We start from the raw sequence: 15,246 nt of genomic DNA on the forward strand, positions 1-15,246 counted from the left end.
AACTTTCAAGTTTATCTAAAATGCTAATTCCTAATAAAGTATATGTGATTATTCATGTTCTTATATATTGAGGCTCATTTGATATCTAATAAATTTATCATATCATTAGATTGATACCAATGTCATATTTATGAGAATGAGCCAATAATAGTTGATTATTATTTGGTTGAGCTTGATACTTTGCATATTTATTGGGGCTTTAGTTAAAAGATTTTATTTTTAAAATCTTGATAGAACTTGAAATATGCAATCCCTATATATATATAATATAAGGATCATGTTGAAAAATCACGAGTGATGATTAATATATTTTTTTAAACAGCTTTAGAACTGTCAATTGACAGAAAATAAAGAAGAGGAAGTGACATATCATACTTAGAGAAAGATGAGCTCATAGAAGTCATTTCTTAAAGCACTTGTGAGCTATTAATGAAAATTTATTTTCTTGTGAATATTTGGTTTATTCCATTAATATTTAGCATGATAGATTTATATATGTAAATCTTGGCTACATCAAGTGGATGAAAAGAAATTAGAATATTGGAATAAATGATGAATTCTATAATTATCAGTTTTGGGTTATTCACCAAAGTGTGGGGGGAAGCCATTATTTTGTTTGTCACATTCATAAGCATTGTTTGGAATACCTCGAAGTGTGGGGGTATTTAACAAATGTTATGTTACCCAAACTTAAAATAAGGAAACTTGGTTTTAAAACCTATGATTGGTAATAGTTTATGCTATAGATTCCTTACTATTAAGAGTGATGTTTTAGATTGCAATGCTATTATTGAATATAAAAATGCTATTTTCTTTGAGCACGTGTTTCCTTTGAAAAATAAGGAAAAAAAAAAAAAAAATTATTTCATGATTTTTTGGTGCTTCTAATAAAATTGTTGATGATGTGTAAGAATTGAGAAGAAGCAAGTGAGCTAGAACGAAAAGGAATCTCGGTATGATTTTATTGCTTATATTGTTGATAATTATTCAATATGTTATAATGAAGCAATTAAATCTCTTTTTGATGCATTTTTTTTGGTTAGAAGCTATAAATAACGAATTTGAATAAATTATGTCTAACCATGCTTTGGAACTCATTGAGTTACCTTCTAAGAGCAAATCAATTCGTTATATATAGGTGTTTAAGAAGAAGCTTAAACCGGATGATACAATAGATAAGTACATGGTAGACTTGGTAGCTAAAAGTTACAAGTAAATGCAAAATGTTGATTATTTGGTACTTATTTTCCGGTTACTAAAATTACATCTTTTGGAATGTTATTTGCCATTGCTTATATTTATAAACTTGTTGTACATCAAATGGATGTCAAAGTTATTTTTCTAAATTATGAAGAGATTTATATGGAGCAACCCGAGGGGCTAGTAATCCCCGGTCAAGAATATAAAGTGTGCAAACTGGTGAAATCCTTGTATGGATTAAAGCAAGCTCCTAAACAATGGCATTTGACAAGGTGATATTGTTTAATTTATATTTGATTAATGATGCAACTAAATGCATAACAAGTTTTACAACAATGAATGTGTCATAATTTGTTTATATTCATGACTTGCTTATTTTGTGAACTAACATTGATGTTGTGCATGAACTTAAAAGATTTCTTGCATCTAATTTTGATATGTAAGACATAGGTAAAGCGAATGTCATGTTGGATATTAAGATTATTAGAGATAATTATTACATTATTTTATCTCAGATATATTATGCTCGAAAGATGTTTAAAAGATATGAGCACTTTGATTATCCGCTTATGTTTACACCATATGATTCAAAAATATATTTGGTTAAGAATTACGGTGATTGTGTTTTGCAAGAAAAATATGCACAAATCATTGGTAGCTTAATGTTTTGACAAACTGTATATGCCTTGGGATTACATATATTGTTAGTAAATTGAGTAGATATACTCGTAATCATGGTATCGAGCCATTGTGATGTGATCTCTAAATTGTTGAGATTCTCAAAGTGCACAATTAATTTTGGTTTGTCTTATTGTGATTATCCTGCTATATTGAAAGGAATGCAACTGTATTATTGATTCAGATGAGCAAAGCCTACTAATGGCTTTTATGTGTTTACTCTGGCCGGAGGAGCTATCTCTTGAAAGTCCTCAAAAGACTTGCATAGCAAGGTTTACTATGGAGTCAGAGTTAATTACCTTGGAGAAGGCATGAAGTGAAGATGAAAGGCTAAAGAACCTATTGGTTAATTTATTTAATTTGCCTTTAATGCTGACATAGTTGGATCTATGTGTTTATTGTGATTATCAGGCTGCCAAAGCTCGAGTGATGAATTTATAATGAGAAAGTGCACAATATTGTGAGGCAGCTTATTGAGACCGGTATATGTCCATGTACTTTGTGAGGTCATAAAAGAATTCTGCAGATTCTTTGACTATGCCACTAGCAAGAAAGCTAGTGAGAGAAGCATCGAGGGGGATAGGACTGATACCCAAATCATGACACTGTGATTGATATCCAACCTCTGTGATTGGAGATCCCATGAATGAGGTTTAATGAGAAACGAAGTCACAAGTAAAATGAGGTATGGTACTGTCAATTTATGATTATTAACTATCTTGTTGAAAAGATTAGTTATGAGTCCATCCCTATGGTGTAAGACAGTACAAGATGCAGAGTGATTAAGGATGAGCTTAAAGCTCTTAATGGATCCATAGTCCCTACCTGTTGGGATGGGGTGTTTCCTGCACACACTCTTGATGGATACCACCTATATGAGTGTGGAGGTGCTATCTCCTATGAGACTTGGGTAGGTCTCTAGAGCGCTAATGAAAGCCATTTTATGGTGTAATAACAAAAGATGCAGAGTGAGTAAGGATGAGTTTAAAATTCTTAATGGGTCCATAGTCCCTACTTGTTGGGATGAGATGTTCTCTGCACACATTCTTGATGGACACCACCTATGTGAGTGTGGAGGTGGTGCCGCCTCCTATGAGACTTTGGCAAGTCTTTAGAGCACTCATGAAGCCCAGAGGCGCATGGCCTGTATAAGGCGCCAACCCGCTATAGAACAACCCAATTTCTTTGATTTAATTTGATTTGATTTGTTTTGGAGAAAGTTATGTGGGTGATAAGTTTGATTAACTTATGGATTTGGTTAAAAGAGTCTAACTCTACCACGATTCATTAAGTTCCTAACTTATTAATCCTAGGTGTGGTTAAAACCTCCGGGTACCACATCGATACATGCTTTCAATCTCCTCTTATTTCAATGTTTGTAACATGTGGGGGATTGTTGTAACATGTGTTACAAACATTCATTTTTCGGTCCTTTGAAACCATTTTATTATTTGATATTATTATCTTCATGAGTTTTTATGAGAAATAAAAATAGCTTTAATCATTTTGGTTTATAACGGTTTGGACATTAATATTGTTTACAAACAATCTTTAAGTTATGGTTTATTATTAATATTTATTACCGTTGGGTATTAAAATAGTTTTATGGAAAATAAAATCACTTTAATTTAGTTTTCTATTGTTTGACCGTTGCTTGGAAAAATGGTGTTGACCAAGCTTTTATGGCATTTATGTTTATTATGACCGTTGGTCATAACATTGGTTTTATGTTTTGTTTATATAAGGCAGAACTGTACTTATGCATATATATATATATATATATATATATATAGTTCTCTAAAGATTTTTTTTTTGAATATATTATATATTACTTTCTCTTGTTAAACTTTTTGGTTTTCTAAGCTAGAAAGCTATATGTTATATTGTTAGTTTTTTCTACAAAATAATATTCCGAAATCCCTCATCTACTTTGATAATTGAGTTGTTCTATTACTCTTCGTTATTTGGAAGTGCATCCTTAACGAAGGTAGACGTTATAGTCTAATCCTGAGAGGTTGCGTGTCAAAGGATCCGATCGCACCGAGTTATACACTCCGGGAGGCACGAATCAACCTTTAAGGACAACGCTCTTGCGTGATTCTATAGCACATTGTGAGATCTTTCCATACTCTATTTTCATCTCTTGTATTTTATTTATTTTATTGTTAATATTCATATTATAATTATTTTATATCAATGAGAATTTGTGCACCATCCAAAATTATTTCCAACAAAAAATAGTATTTTTATTACACTATAGCATATCTCATAGAACTTGGAAACACAATTTTGGTCAATTTTTTTTTTTTTTTATGTGGTCATTTAAAAAAAAAAAAAAAAATTTCAGTAATAACATTCTATGTGGTCTTTTTTTATTTGGTATGTTTTTTTTAATAAGAAAAAAATTTGGCGAAAATTATGTCTTTATCATTCCTCCTAATTGAGTGGGTTTAGTATTATTTTTTTCCGAATGTAAAGCTGCACGTTTATTTTATTTTTTTACTTATTTTTTTTGAAGGGGAAACATATAGTCTCATTCATTGATAATATGAGCATAAAACTCAAATAACGTAGAGCGAAGTTCTAAAGCAATTATAGCCGAAACTACAATGTTTCAAGCGTCAAAGATAACATATTACAATCTAAAATCTAACAATCCGCTAACTCATGGTTAGACATTAGTTTAAATATCAGATATGTACCGGACAAACTCATACAAATATATAAGTTCTTATTATTCGACGAGAACAAAAAACTTTCATGTCGAAACTAATCATCTCCAACTCGAAAACCAGGAAGTTTACATCCACAACTTAAAAATATGGACCAAAGCTAATAACCCGCACGTTTTAGTAATTAACCTTTGACTGGAGGACCACGTGATCAATTAATTAATAATTATGCACAAAGCATGGGCTTTATGGTAATTTCATATACCCAACAATGTGATTCACAGGAATCACGAGGGGCGATCGATTCCCACCACAAAACGCCAAAACAAAGACAAAAACACGAGGTGGTTTGGTTGTGGATAAAATGCGCGCCACACACCACGGTCTAAGCAAAGCACCCTGCTATCGTGCGCTTCGCTTTCACTCGCTCTCTCTCTCTTCTCTCTCTCTCTCTCTGCCATGGCGATCTCTCTGCAGCTATGTCGTATCCCCACGCGTACGGACCTCTTCTCGCCGGATAGCCTCGCCGGAGTCGGAACGCTCCGGTGCCGGAAGCCTCTTTCCGTCAGATGCTCCGGGGATTCTTCCTCTCCGTCGTCTTCGGTGGCGGTGGACTCCGACTTTGACGCGAAGGTGTTCAGGAAGAACTTGACGAGGAGTAAGAACTACAATCGGAAAGGGTTCGGTCACAAGGAGGAGACTCTCGAGCTCATGAACCGCGAGTACACCAGTGAGTTCTTTTTCATCAAATCGAGCTTGAAAGAGCTTTTCATGATTTCAATTTTGGCCTCTGTTTGGTTCCCGAGAAAAAGAATAATCCAAAAGTTCTTCTCTTTTGGAAACGTGAAAAATGGAAAATTTCCAACTGCATTCAGCTTTTCGACAAGGAATTTACTTTTTTTTTTTTCTTCCCCTCTTTTTCCCCCGCAAATTAGTCCGTTTTTCATGTTGATTCTATAGGAAATTTGACTGTAAATTGTGTTCTTCTGTGTTGGTTCTCTGATTGGGGTGTGGTTTGTGTGCTTATCTTGTTTTGGAAATTTCAGGTGACATCATAAAGACTTTGAAGGAGAATGGGTATGAGTATAAATGGGGGAATGTTACCGTGAAACTGGCGGAAGCGTATGGTTTTTGCTGGGGCGTTGAGCGGGCTGTCCAGATTGCTTATGAAGCGAGGAAACAGTTTCCAGATGAGAAGATTTGGATCACCAATGAAATTATTCACAACCCAACTGTTAATAAGGTGTCTAAACTTTATAACCAACTTTCATAACGACTTCAATTTCGGAAGGAAATTGGCGTTTCTTGTTGTTTTGGGTGTTTTCTGGTGCTGGATTCTGAGGAAAATAGAAGTAGAATTTATGGTTAAATTGCTTGTTCGAAGTGGTGGTGTTTATCATATGGCTGCTATTCATGTTATGGATCCTTTCTCTAGATTCTTCAGGGAATTTCCTTGTGGAGATAGAATTTGAATCACAGTTGATGTTTGGAAACCATTTGTGGCATGCCTAATGGGTCTTACTTTCTTTGCTTGATTTGTGTTTTGTATGGTCGCTTTACGTAATTATGCAACTGGTTGGGTTCTTTTCGTTTGGATATTGTGTACTATGTTGTGAAGTTCCCCTTCTTTTTATATGGTATCAATTCTATATAGTTTTCAATTAATTTTACTGATGAAGTTGTAAATGCTTATGGCAGCGGTTAGAGGAGATGGAAGTGCAGAATATTCCCATTGAGGAAGGGATGAAGCAATTTGATGTTGTTAATAAGGGCGATGTTGTTGTTTTGCCCGCTTTTGGAGCTGCAGTGGATGAGATGTTGGCGTTGAGTGACAAAAACGTACAAATTGTTGATACAACTTGCCCATGGGTATCTAAGGTATCTTTGCAGATATTTGCCTCTTGTTTTGTCGTAAGATCATTTTTTCTTTCTAATTTTTGTAATATTCAGAGGATATCTTTATGAATTTGTGTAAAGGTCTGGAATACTGTTGAGAAGCACAAGAAAGGAGATTACACCTCCATCATTCATGGAAAATATGCTCATGAGGAAACTGTAGCAACTGCATCTTTTGCAGGGAAGTATATCATTGTCAAGAATATGGCGGAGGTATGTCCTAGATGCGGCTACTTCTTTTTGGTGATGTTTCATTGTTCTTGGTGCACATGCACTTTTGTGCGCGAAATATGTTTTTAAAATGAACTTTTGAATGAATGCAGGCAATGTATGTGTGTGACTACATTCTTGGGGGTGAACTTAATGGATCTAGCTCAACCAGAGAGGAGTTTCTAGAGGTACAGTTTTGAGTTGCTTATTTAAGCTTTATTGCCTAGTATTTTAGGTGTATTGCTGAGTTATAGTGATAATTATTGGCTTCCCTGCAGAAATTTAAATATGCAGTTTCAAAGGGATTCGATCCAGATATTGACCTAGTAAAAGTTGGCATTGCAAATCAGACAACAATGCTCAAGGGAGAAACAGAAGAGATTGGTTAGTTTTGCAGTTATGCTATTTCAGTTTTTATTTTTGCAAGAGACCGCTACTTGTGATAGTTGTATAAAATTTTCACTTACATAAAAAAAAAATATCTTTCAATTTCACAGGTAAATTAGCCGAAAAAACTATGATGCAGAAGTATGGGGTGGAAAACGTTAATGAGCACTTCATAAGCTTCAATACCATTTGTGATGCTACTCAAGTAATTTTCTTCTCCCTAGTCTCATGGTTTTTCTTGGTCCGTTCTCCACTAAAATTATACTAAAACATTGTTGTGGAATATACGAATTTGCAGATTTGCCAAAAGCAAAGTTGCTTTGAGCCAATTGATATTCAATATGTTTATATCCAGGCTTTCGGGCTTTCCGATCTTTCAGGTGTACCTAAGCTAATTTAGTAATTTTGTTTCATTTTCAGGAGCGTCAAGACGCAATGTATAAGCTGGTAGATGAAAAGATAGATCTCATGTTGGTGATAGGTGGGTGGAACTCAAGCAACACGTCACACCTACAAGAGATTGCAGAGGCCCGTGGAATCCCCTCATATTGGATTGACAGTGAGCAGAGAATAGGTCCTGGAAACAGAATCGCATATAAGCTGAATGTAAGTGTAATGCATAGATTTCATTTTTTCAAGGGCTTTTAGATACCAAATCTTTTAATTTCAAATATTTGTCTTTAAATTGTTTTACTGTGTAATTGTGATAGCACGGGGAGTTGGTTGAGAAAGAAAACTGGCTACCAGAGGGTCCCATCACACTTGGTGTAACATCTGGTGCCTCTACTCCAGATAAGGTAATTTCCTTACAGGCTAATGTTGGTCTAACCATGGAAATCATTTGTAGGGCTAGGTTAACTCCCACCATCTGCCATGCTGAATTTTTAACGCTATCGGTAATGGAAGTGATATAATTTTGTGTCCTTTTGGATTTTAACTAGGTTGTTGAGGATGTGCTTATCAAGGTGTTCGACATCAAACGTGAAGAGGCCTTGCAACTGGTGTAATTTTGGGTTAGGTCAACTAAAGAGATGTATAATTGAAGAATATATGTTATACAGCCTTGCAATGTAACCTAGAATTTTAATGTTGTACGAGTAAAGGTTATGGTTATTGTGGATTTCTCATTATATTCTGAGCTTGGTGCACCCATGTAGAACCCTTTTGGTTCTAAAATACATTGTACATAGTAGCTAGAGGTTGTTGTTGTCTCCAAGATGATTCTTTGAAATTATCGTGGAAAGGGAAGGGTAGGGCATTGGCGAAATTGTTCTGTTTTGGGAGCCAACTCTGCTTGTGGTTCGAGAGTACCCATTTTCACCCACTAATAATTTATAGTACCATAATTATATCTACTGTTGAGTTTAAACAGCTTCGCTGCCATTTTTATGGATAACTATTATTGCACTATGTTCTTTACCCCTTTTTTCAAAATGTTTTTCCGGTAAATTTTCTCACCCATGTTTGGCTTGATGGTCCTGGCCAGGACAATCAGCTGTCCATGAGAAACGTTGAGAGAGAGAGAGAGAGAGAGAGAATAAAAATCAAACTGCAGTACAGCGGAGTCATTGAATATTGGTCAATAGTTGTGGCCTGAATTGTGGTTCTTCGGCCACATTATTTGCCCTCACAACGCTATATAATAGAGGGATTGGGTCGGCTTGAATTTGACAATGAATTGCTGCCTGTTCTATTCGTGAATGAGAGGAGGGTGTTTATATGTCTACCTGTTTGGACGGGTGCTGGGTCCACTTGTTCAGGCAGGTGGTTTAGTCTTATAATAGACCGCGTGTGTTAGTCCTTTATTTTTTTCAACGAATTTGAATGAACTTTCAGACGGATTGGAATTTACTAGTAATTCAGGCAACTAATATGAGAGATTTTATATGGAACCTACTTGTCCGAATAGATGGCCTGATGCCTAAAATTTATTTGGATAGATAGATTTCATATGAAACCTCACATTATTTGCCCAATTGCTAACAATTCAAGCAATTGTTAATTGTTATATACCCTTATCCTTTTCTTACACATGATGGAATATGATAGGCGATGTAATCAATGACCTGTTTTGAAATGGAAAGGGTCCTTGTCCCATATTTAAAGCTAATTAATGACCTATTTTGATAACCTCATATCTGACTAATAAGCTTTTGAACAATAGCAAGCTGTTCCCCTATGTTGTTCACCAAGGCCACTGCCAATCTATCATTATGTGGATGTAAAGATACAGTAATTTGTCGATATGAACACTTTTGTACCCCACCCCCACAAAAAAGAAAGAAAAAGAAAGGTAGTTAATCACTTGGCAATGGCTAAGTCATTTAAATTTTTTGAATGTCGTGTTAATATATTTATCACTTAACATCATTTACACTATTAAATACAACAATATTAAATCCTAACAATGAAATAACTCATCTCTGTTTCAAATATTCCCTCAACGACAAGCATGTCAGAGAACCCATAGGAAAATACTTTATCACAAAATATCAAAAAGCATGCGTTCGACCAAAAAAAAAAAAAAAAAAAGCACAAGCAGTTAGACTAAGGAAAGAAATTAGCAGTCTTGGCAACCAAAGCTATAAAGGTTATTAATCAAGACAGGACTGCAATTCAATCTTTCAATCTCTGAATTATCAAAGTATATCCCTTCATTAATAACATGGAAAGTGTAAACCTAGTGGTTATAAAGAATGATATTGTATTCATGGCATGTTTCTTTAAGAGTCTCAACTATTACATCGTGTATGGTAAGTGAGATTATTGGTGAATATGCAATTTGAAAGAGAAGGACTGCACAGAATGTCGTGGCTTGGAACCTGGCCCTGGAAACCCTATTACAAGCTGAAAATTGCCTGTAAGGCTGTAACTATACACTTGGAAAGACAACTTTAGCTGCTGAGACAAAGTTCAGTCAAATTAACTTGGGATTGAGTGGTGCCCTTCTTTGCTAAGCTGGACATTCAGATTGTATTCAAGCCACCTCCTGGCTTTATCCCAAAGTTCAAAATAGCGTCCTCACTTCAAGTAATCTTCCTTTCCATCTCAAGCTCTCATAAACTAGCCACTATTTCTACTAGCTTCCTTGGAAAGAGATGATTCAACTATTTCTGGGACCCGATCAAGCAAGCAATTCATCTCCTCTGGGAATTCACCCTTTGCTCGGTTAGTTTTTCCTCCAACAATAACTGTTGTTCCATCTTGTAAGGCCCAAATCTTTTGATTGTTCAGAGAAGAAAATGATGAAACATGAGTATGATAAATGAATCATGGTTTCAACAATGGCTTTAGAATATAATTATTTAAAAAAAAAAAAAAAAAAAAAAAAAGAAGAAGAAGAAAAAAGAATAACAATGGCAATTTCAACAGTTGACATCTATGCATTCGTACATTAGAAAAGTTCTGATGCTGGACATATGATTTACCAGCTTTTATCACCAGTTGCAAGTCCAGAACTACATCCCAACATTGGTTTATTACTAAAGGTATCATTTGTAAGTGTGAACATGAAATCATGATTGTTATAACAGGTGTCAGAATGTAAATTACAAAGTAGCCAGCTCAAAAAGGCAAAATGTAACATTACTAAGAACCTTGATTAAAATTCAGGCAAAGAAATTCAAGTTTCAAAACACATAAAACGAACCTCAATCAAGTAAGCAGAAATTTTACCTGTGAATGAGATAGATAACTGATGCAAGTTGTGAGCATTAGAGCACCAAATCCAGCATAAACAACTGGCACCCCGGGGTCAGTCTGAGGGAAGAAACCATGTTTAGTTCCAACAGAAATAAAACTAAGCAGTCAAACAAAATCCCATATTGTTTAGTCCAAGAGTAATTTCGAGTCATCACCTTCAAGTCAAGGCCACTACTGCCGATTGCATCTACAATAACAATTTTTGTACCATCTATATCAATTGGGAGCTTAGAGCTAGGCCGTCGAACTCCAACGAATTTTCCTTCCTGATCATACAGGACGATTGATTGTAGATCACGAGCAAGCATGGATCTGAATTTCCAAATGGTAAAGGGAACAAGAAATTAGAATGAAGGGAAAATACTGAAAAGGCAAAACACGTGGTTCTGCCCATAATACACATGAATTCCTTTAACCTTAGGAGAATCAGCATATCCAGTCGGAATATCTATACACACACACGCACAAACAGATAAATACATACATTCCCTTAACACTAGGAGATTCAGCATCTCCAACAGGTAAGAAGGTCCCAAAAAGCTTCTTGTCTCCGTTGAGCTTTAGAGGTGCCATAGCCAGATTAAAAGGTCCTTCATCATTCTTAAGTATTTGCAGTGCTGAAAAACTCCAATCTGTCTGGTATATAGTAATCCCACCAAACCTTAAAGGATCATTTACGCTAATTGTTTTCCTCATTACCTCCTTCCCATCAAGGTCAAACAGTGAAAGATCAGTGTGAAACTGTAATACCTATAAAGCCCGAGAAAACAACACATAAAATACTTTAGCAATGAGCAGGGGAAACTGAGGGGAGGCATCAACACTATAGAGATTACTGGAGGAACATACTATTAATAAGAAAGCTCTAAGGCTTCCTGATGATGAGACTCATGAACACTCACTAACCAACGTCCATTGAATTAAAGACTTACTGGAGGTTCCCATTGAAACATATTGTCATAGAAAAAAGTAATAGATACCACTAATAAGAGATCTCCAGGAAGCCTTTGATAAAATGATAATTTCAATGCAGAGCTCTCACAACTTGCAATAAGGTTTTTTCTCTGTATGGATTTTCACTAATGAAAAATCAAAAAATCAACATCTACCTCTCCACTGTCATAGTAGTCCATGAAGAATCTGTTGACATGAACCTCGGTATTGAAAGCTTCAGTTGGAGTAGAGAGAAACCCACTTGGACCTAATACATCCCCAACAACAAAATTCAGCCCCTGTGGAACGGTGACCAAACCTCTGAAGCTCCCAACAGCACTAAGAGTTCCACCAGCCATTATCAGTAGCATTGCTAAATGTACTCCAATAGGGGCAAACCGACCAGCAAGCCCCTTAAAGGCATATAAGGATGGTCCCTTCAAGAATACCTACAACAACCAAACAGTGGATCGCATGCAGGATATTGTTAATATATGATAGTACCAATGTCACATCGTGTCCAGGTAATTGCAAGTTTTGGGGATTGCATGCAGGATATTGTTAATATATGATAGTACCAATGTCACATCGTGTCCAGGTAATTGCAAGTTTACCCAAAAGAACAGGCATCAACTCTTTTACAAATGTACAATAGGGATGAATGAATGGAATGCAAAAGCTAAGAGCAATTAAATTAAAGGGAAAAAAGAAACAAAAAGAACAAAAGAAAGGAAAGATGGAAAGGTCAGGGTTTTCCTCCAAACCAATCTCTAAAATTGTTGTGCGTCCCTAAAAAAGCATGTGCTTCTCATATGTTCAAAGAATACATAGTAATTATATAGACTGTGTTGAAGGAAGTTCTTCAACCTAGTTTAAAGAAAAACTTTGTCCTGAAAAGAAAGCAAGTATAAGATAGTATAACCTCATATCCAGATCCCATTAGAATAACACCTAAATCTTGAATTGATGCTCTGGGCAGAATGTCTGAATATTCCTGCTTGCGGATAGCCTCAGTAGAGCTTAAAAATTTCCATCTGCATACATCAACCAAATTTTGTGATTGAAAAGTCTGTCCAGCTCATTCCTAGGGAAAGAGGACACAAGTATGAGAAAACAATTCAATTAGACCTTCTTGCGACCTTAACCAGGGGGATCTGTGTTGTATAAGTGCAGGCCATCAGTGATGCACCCAGGAGAACCAATGTTCCAAGAAAAATGGGGGACGAGTACATGTGGTCAAACCCAAGGGTGAGAACCCATCTCCAAGTGAAGAAGCCCAATACGGGATTTTCTTCAGGGAATTTTTGAAAATAGAAGTCTGGAGCTTCACCTTGGTCAATGAAAGTACCTGTAGAAGCAGTGGATACACACAAGACCAATTTTTAATTATAATGCATCAGGGCACAATGTCAGACAGCACTAGCAAGTTCTAATATATGAAACTAAAGCAGTTTGACAAAATGGCCATCTTTTTATGTACAAAAATTTCATCTGCAAGATACAAGGTCTTTCAACATTTGCGCCATTGACTTCTTAATAATGAGGCAAAGAAGCATACTCTTTGGACTCTATGAGTAGCACATTTTGTGTACAAATGTAGCTCAAAAGGAATGAAAGGGCATTGATTTGGTGTACTAAATGTTTAGTTAAATAATGCAAACAATCATAAATTTATGTGAGCAAAAACAGAAGGAAATGGAGACATTTTCTTAGCTTCTAAACACGCACTTATTTATACATATACCCCGACCGTACCCGATTCCCAAAATTAATGAAAAAAAAGCAGAATCATAATTCATAAACTTAGAGAATTAAGAGTTTGAAAAGAGTAACGAACAACACAACATACCCAGGGCCATTAGAACAGCAACAGTGAACATTTCTCCAATAGCCAAAGGCAGATTAGACAGAATCGTCAGAACCCTTCTGGGGAACCTCTTCACCAGCCTCATCACACCACCTCCACTCCTTGACTTTGCCGGAACCTTCCCATTTCCAGTGCCTCCACCACCTTCCTCCTCCAGCGGCGGCGCCGTGTCCGACAGCACAATCTTCTTGGATACGGTCTTGTCCTTGTTGTTGACATCTTGAGGGGTCTTCAGCTTGCAAGTGAAGGCGAATGAGAGAACTCTTGAACCGTGGAGCCTCTGAGTTTTGGCGATGTAGGGGACGAGCTGGGGTGTGAAGGTGGAACGGAGAGGATAGGATTTGAAGAAAAGGGTCTTGGTTAGAGATGGGTTCAAAGCCTCCATTGGTGGAGATTATGGAACTGGGTCTCTCAGTTTCAGGACTGCACTGTAAGGAGTAACGACCATAGCTGTTAGTTTTATCCAAAAAGCAAAGCAGCAGATATTTCTCTTCATTTGTGTAGCCAACCAAGTCTGGCGAAACGCTTCGTTTTGACAGTTGACGTGTACACCAACCGTTTCTTCTTTCTATTTGCACTCAGCATTGCCGACGTGTCAGGGCCCACCCAATCATCTTCTCCATCCTCCCCAAAACAACTACCACACAAACAATTACAAACTCCTCCGTCTCTCCCGACTTCGATACATTTCCCTCCAAAGACCGAACAACACAATGCTTCACAGTCTCTCCCTCACAACCCTCTCTTCCTCCTCTCCGGCCAAAACCCCAACCCCCAACTCTCTCTCTCCCTCTCCCACCCCCAAACCTCTCTACCTCAAATTCCGCACATCCTACCGCGACAACCTCCGTTACCTCAGAGCCCTCCGCATACTCAACCCCGCCACCAAAAACAACAAGAAGCCTCCCTCTCCGGACGACGTCAACCACGTCCTCGCCACCGTAGACTTCCTCAAGTCCAAGGGCTTCACCGACCCCGACTTCGCTCGCCTCGCCTTCCTCTGCCCCCTGCTCTTCTCCTCCACCTTCGAGCCCACCGACGTCGCTCCAGTCTTCGACTTCCTGTCCGCCGACCTCTCCGCTTCCCCCGAACAGTCCCGCGGCCTGATCCTCCGCTGCCCCCGCATTCTCTTCTCCGACGTCGAGTTCTGTCTCCGGCCAACTCTCAATTACTTGAAGCAGTTGGGGGTGGAGGATCTGAGCTCGCCCACCAACCTGAACGCCCATCTTCTGAACACGCGAATGGAGAGGCTGCGAACGAAGATTGGGTTCCTGCGGAGCATAGGGTTCTCGCACGAGGAGGCGGCGAGGGCTTGTGTGAGATTGCCGGCGATTTTTGGGTACAGCATTGATAACAACTTGTGGCCCAAGTACATCTATTTGGTGGATGAGATGGAGAGGAGTGTGGAGGAGCTAATTGGGTTTCCTCAGTACTTTGGGTTTAGCCTGGAGAAGCGGATCGCTCCGAGACATTTGCATTTGAAAGAGAGGAATGTTCACCTTCCTTTGAATAGAATGTTGCTATGGGGCGACCAAAAATTTTTTGCCAAGTGGAAGTGAATTTTTAACATTTTCACCTCTCTATAAAAATTGTTATATATCCCAAATTTTCTTTTCAAAAGTTAAAAAATTAATTTTTAAATAATATGTCACTATCTCATAAAATTTATTATTTTAAAAAATGTGTCTTCAACTCATGAAA

The 15,246-nt window shown here is 37.2% G+C and overlaps 3 protein-coding genes across 3 annotated transcripts; 2 read left to right on the top strand and 1 right to left on the bottom strand.

Moving 5' to 3' along the window:
* Positions 1 to 4,922: 4,922 nt before the first annotated feature.
* HDR (4-hydroxy-3-methylbut-2-enyl diphosphate reductase) lies at positions 4,923 to 8,173 on the top strand. The gene is made up of 10 exons (XM_059578173.2): positions 4,923 to 5,280; positions 5,597 to 5,793; positions 6,249 to 6,428; positions 6,528 to 6,659; positions 6,770 to 6,844; positions 6,935 to 7,040; positions 7,154 to 7,248; positions 7,464 to 7,649; positions 7,754 to 7,840; positions 7,985 to 8,173. Exons 1-10 carry the CDS (start codon positions 5,010 to 5,012, stop codon positions 8,048 to 8,050), a joined length of 1,395 nt encoding a protein of 464 aa, XP_059434156.2. The 5' UTR covers positions 4,923 to 5,009; the 3' UTR covers positions 8,051 to 8,173.
* A 1,480-nt stretch (positions 8,174 to 9,653) lies between these two features.
* On the bottom strand, positions 9,654 to 14,023 carry LOC132167257 (cytochrome c biogenesis protein family). Its single transcript, XM_059578169.2, has 8 exons — positions 13,528 to 14,023; positions 12,807 to 13,026; positions 12,601 to 12,712; positions 11,855 to 12,127; positions 11,230 to 11,495; positions 10,901 to 11,057; positions 10,719 to 10,802; positions 9,654 to 10,262 (listed from the first exon to the last, which is right to left on the bottom strand). The coding sequence occupies exons 1-8, from the start codon at positions 13,928 to 13,930 to the stop codon at positions 10,107 to 10,109; spliced, it is 1,671 nt and encodes a 556-aa protein (XP_059434152.2). The 5' UTR covers positions 13,931 to 14,023; the 3' UTR covers positions 9,654 to 10,106.
* Positions 14,024 to 14,159: 136 nt separating this feature from the next.
* LOC132167258 (Mitochondrial transcription termination factor family protein) lies at positions 14,160 to 15,104 on the top strand. Its single transcript, XM_059578170.2, has one exon. The coding sequence runs from the start codon at positions 14,259 to 14,261 to the stop codon at positions 15,102 to 15,104; it is 846 nt and encodes a 281-aa protein (XP_059434153.2). The 5' UTR covers positions 14,160 to 14,258.
* Positions 15,105 to 15,246: the final 142 nt, after the last annotated feature.

This window comes from Corylus avellana, chromosome 2 (assembly GCF_965113065.1).
Source record: "Corylus avellana chromosome 2, dhCorAvel1.hap1.2, whole genome shotgun sequence".
In the NCBI taxonomy this organism is placed as follows: domain Eukaryota; kingdom Viridiplantae; phylum Streptophyta; class Magnoliopsida; order Fagales; family Betulaceae; genus Corylus; species Corylus avellana.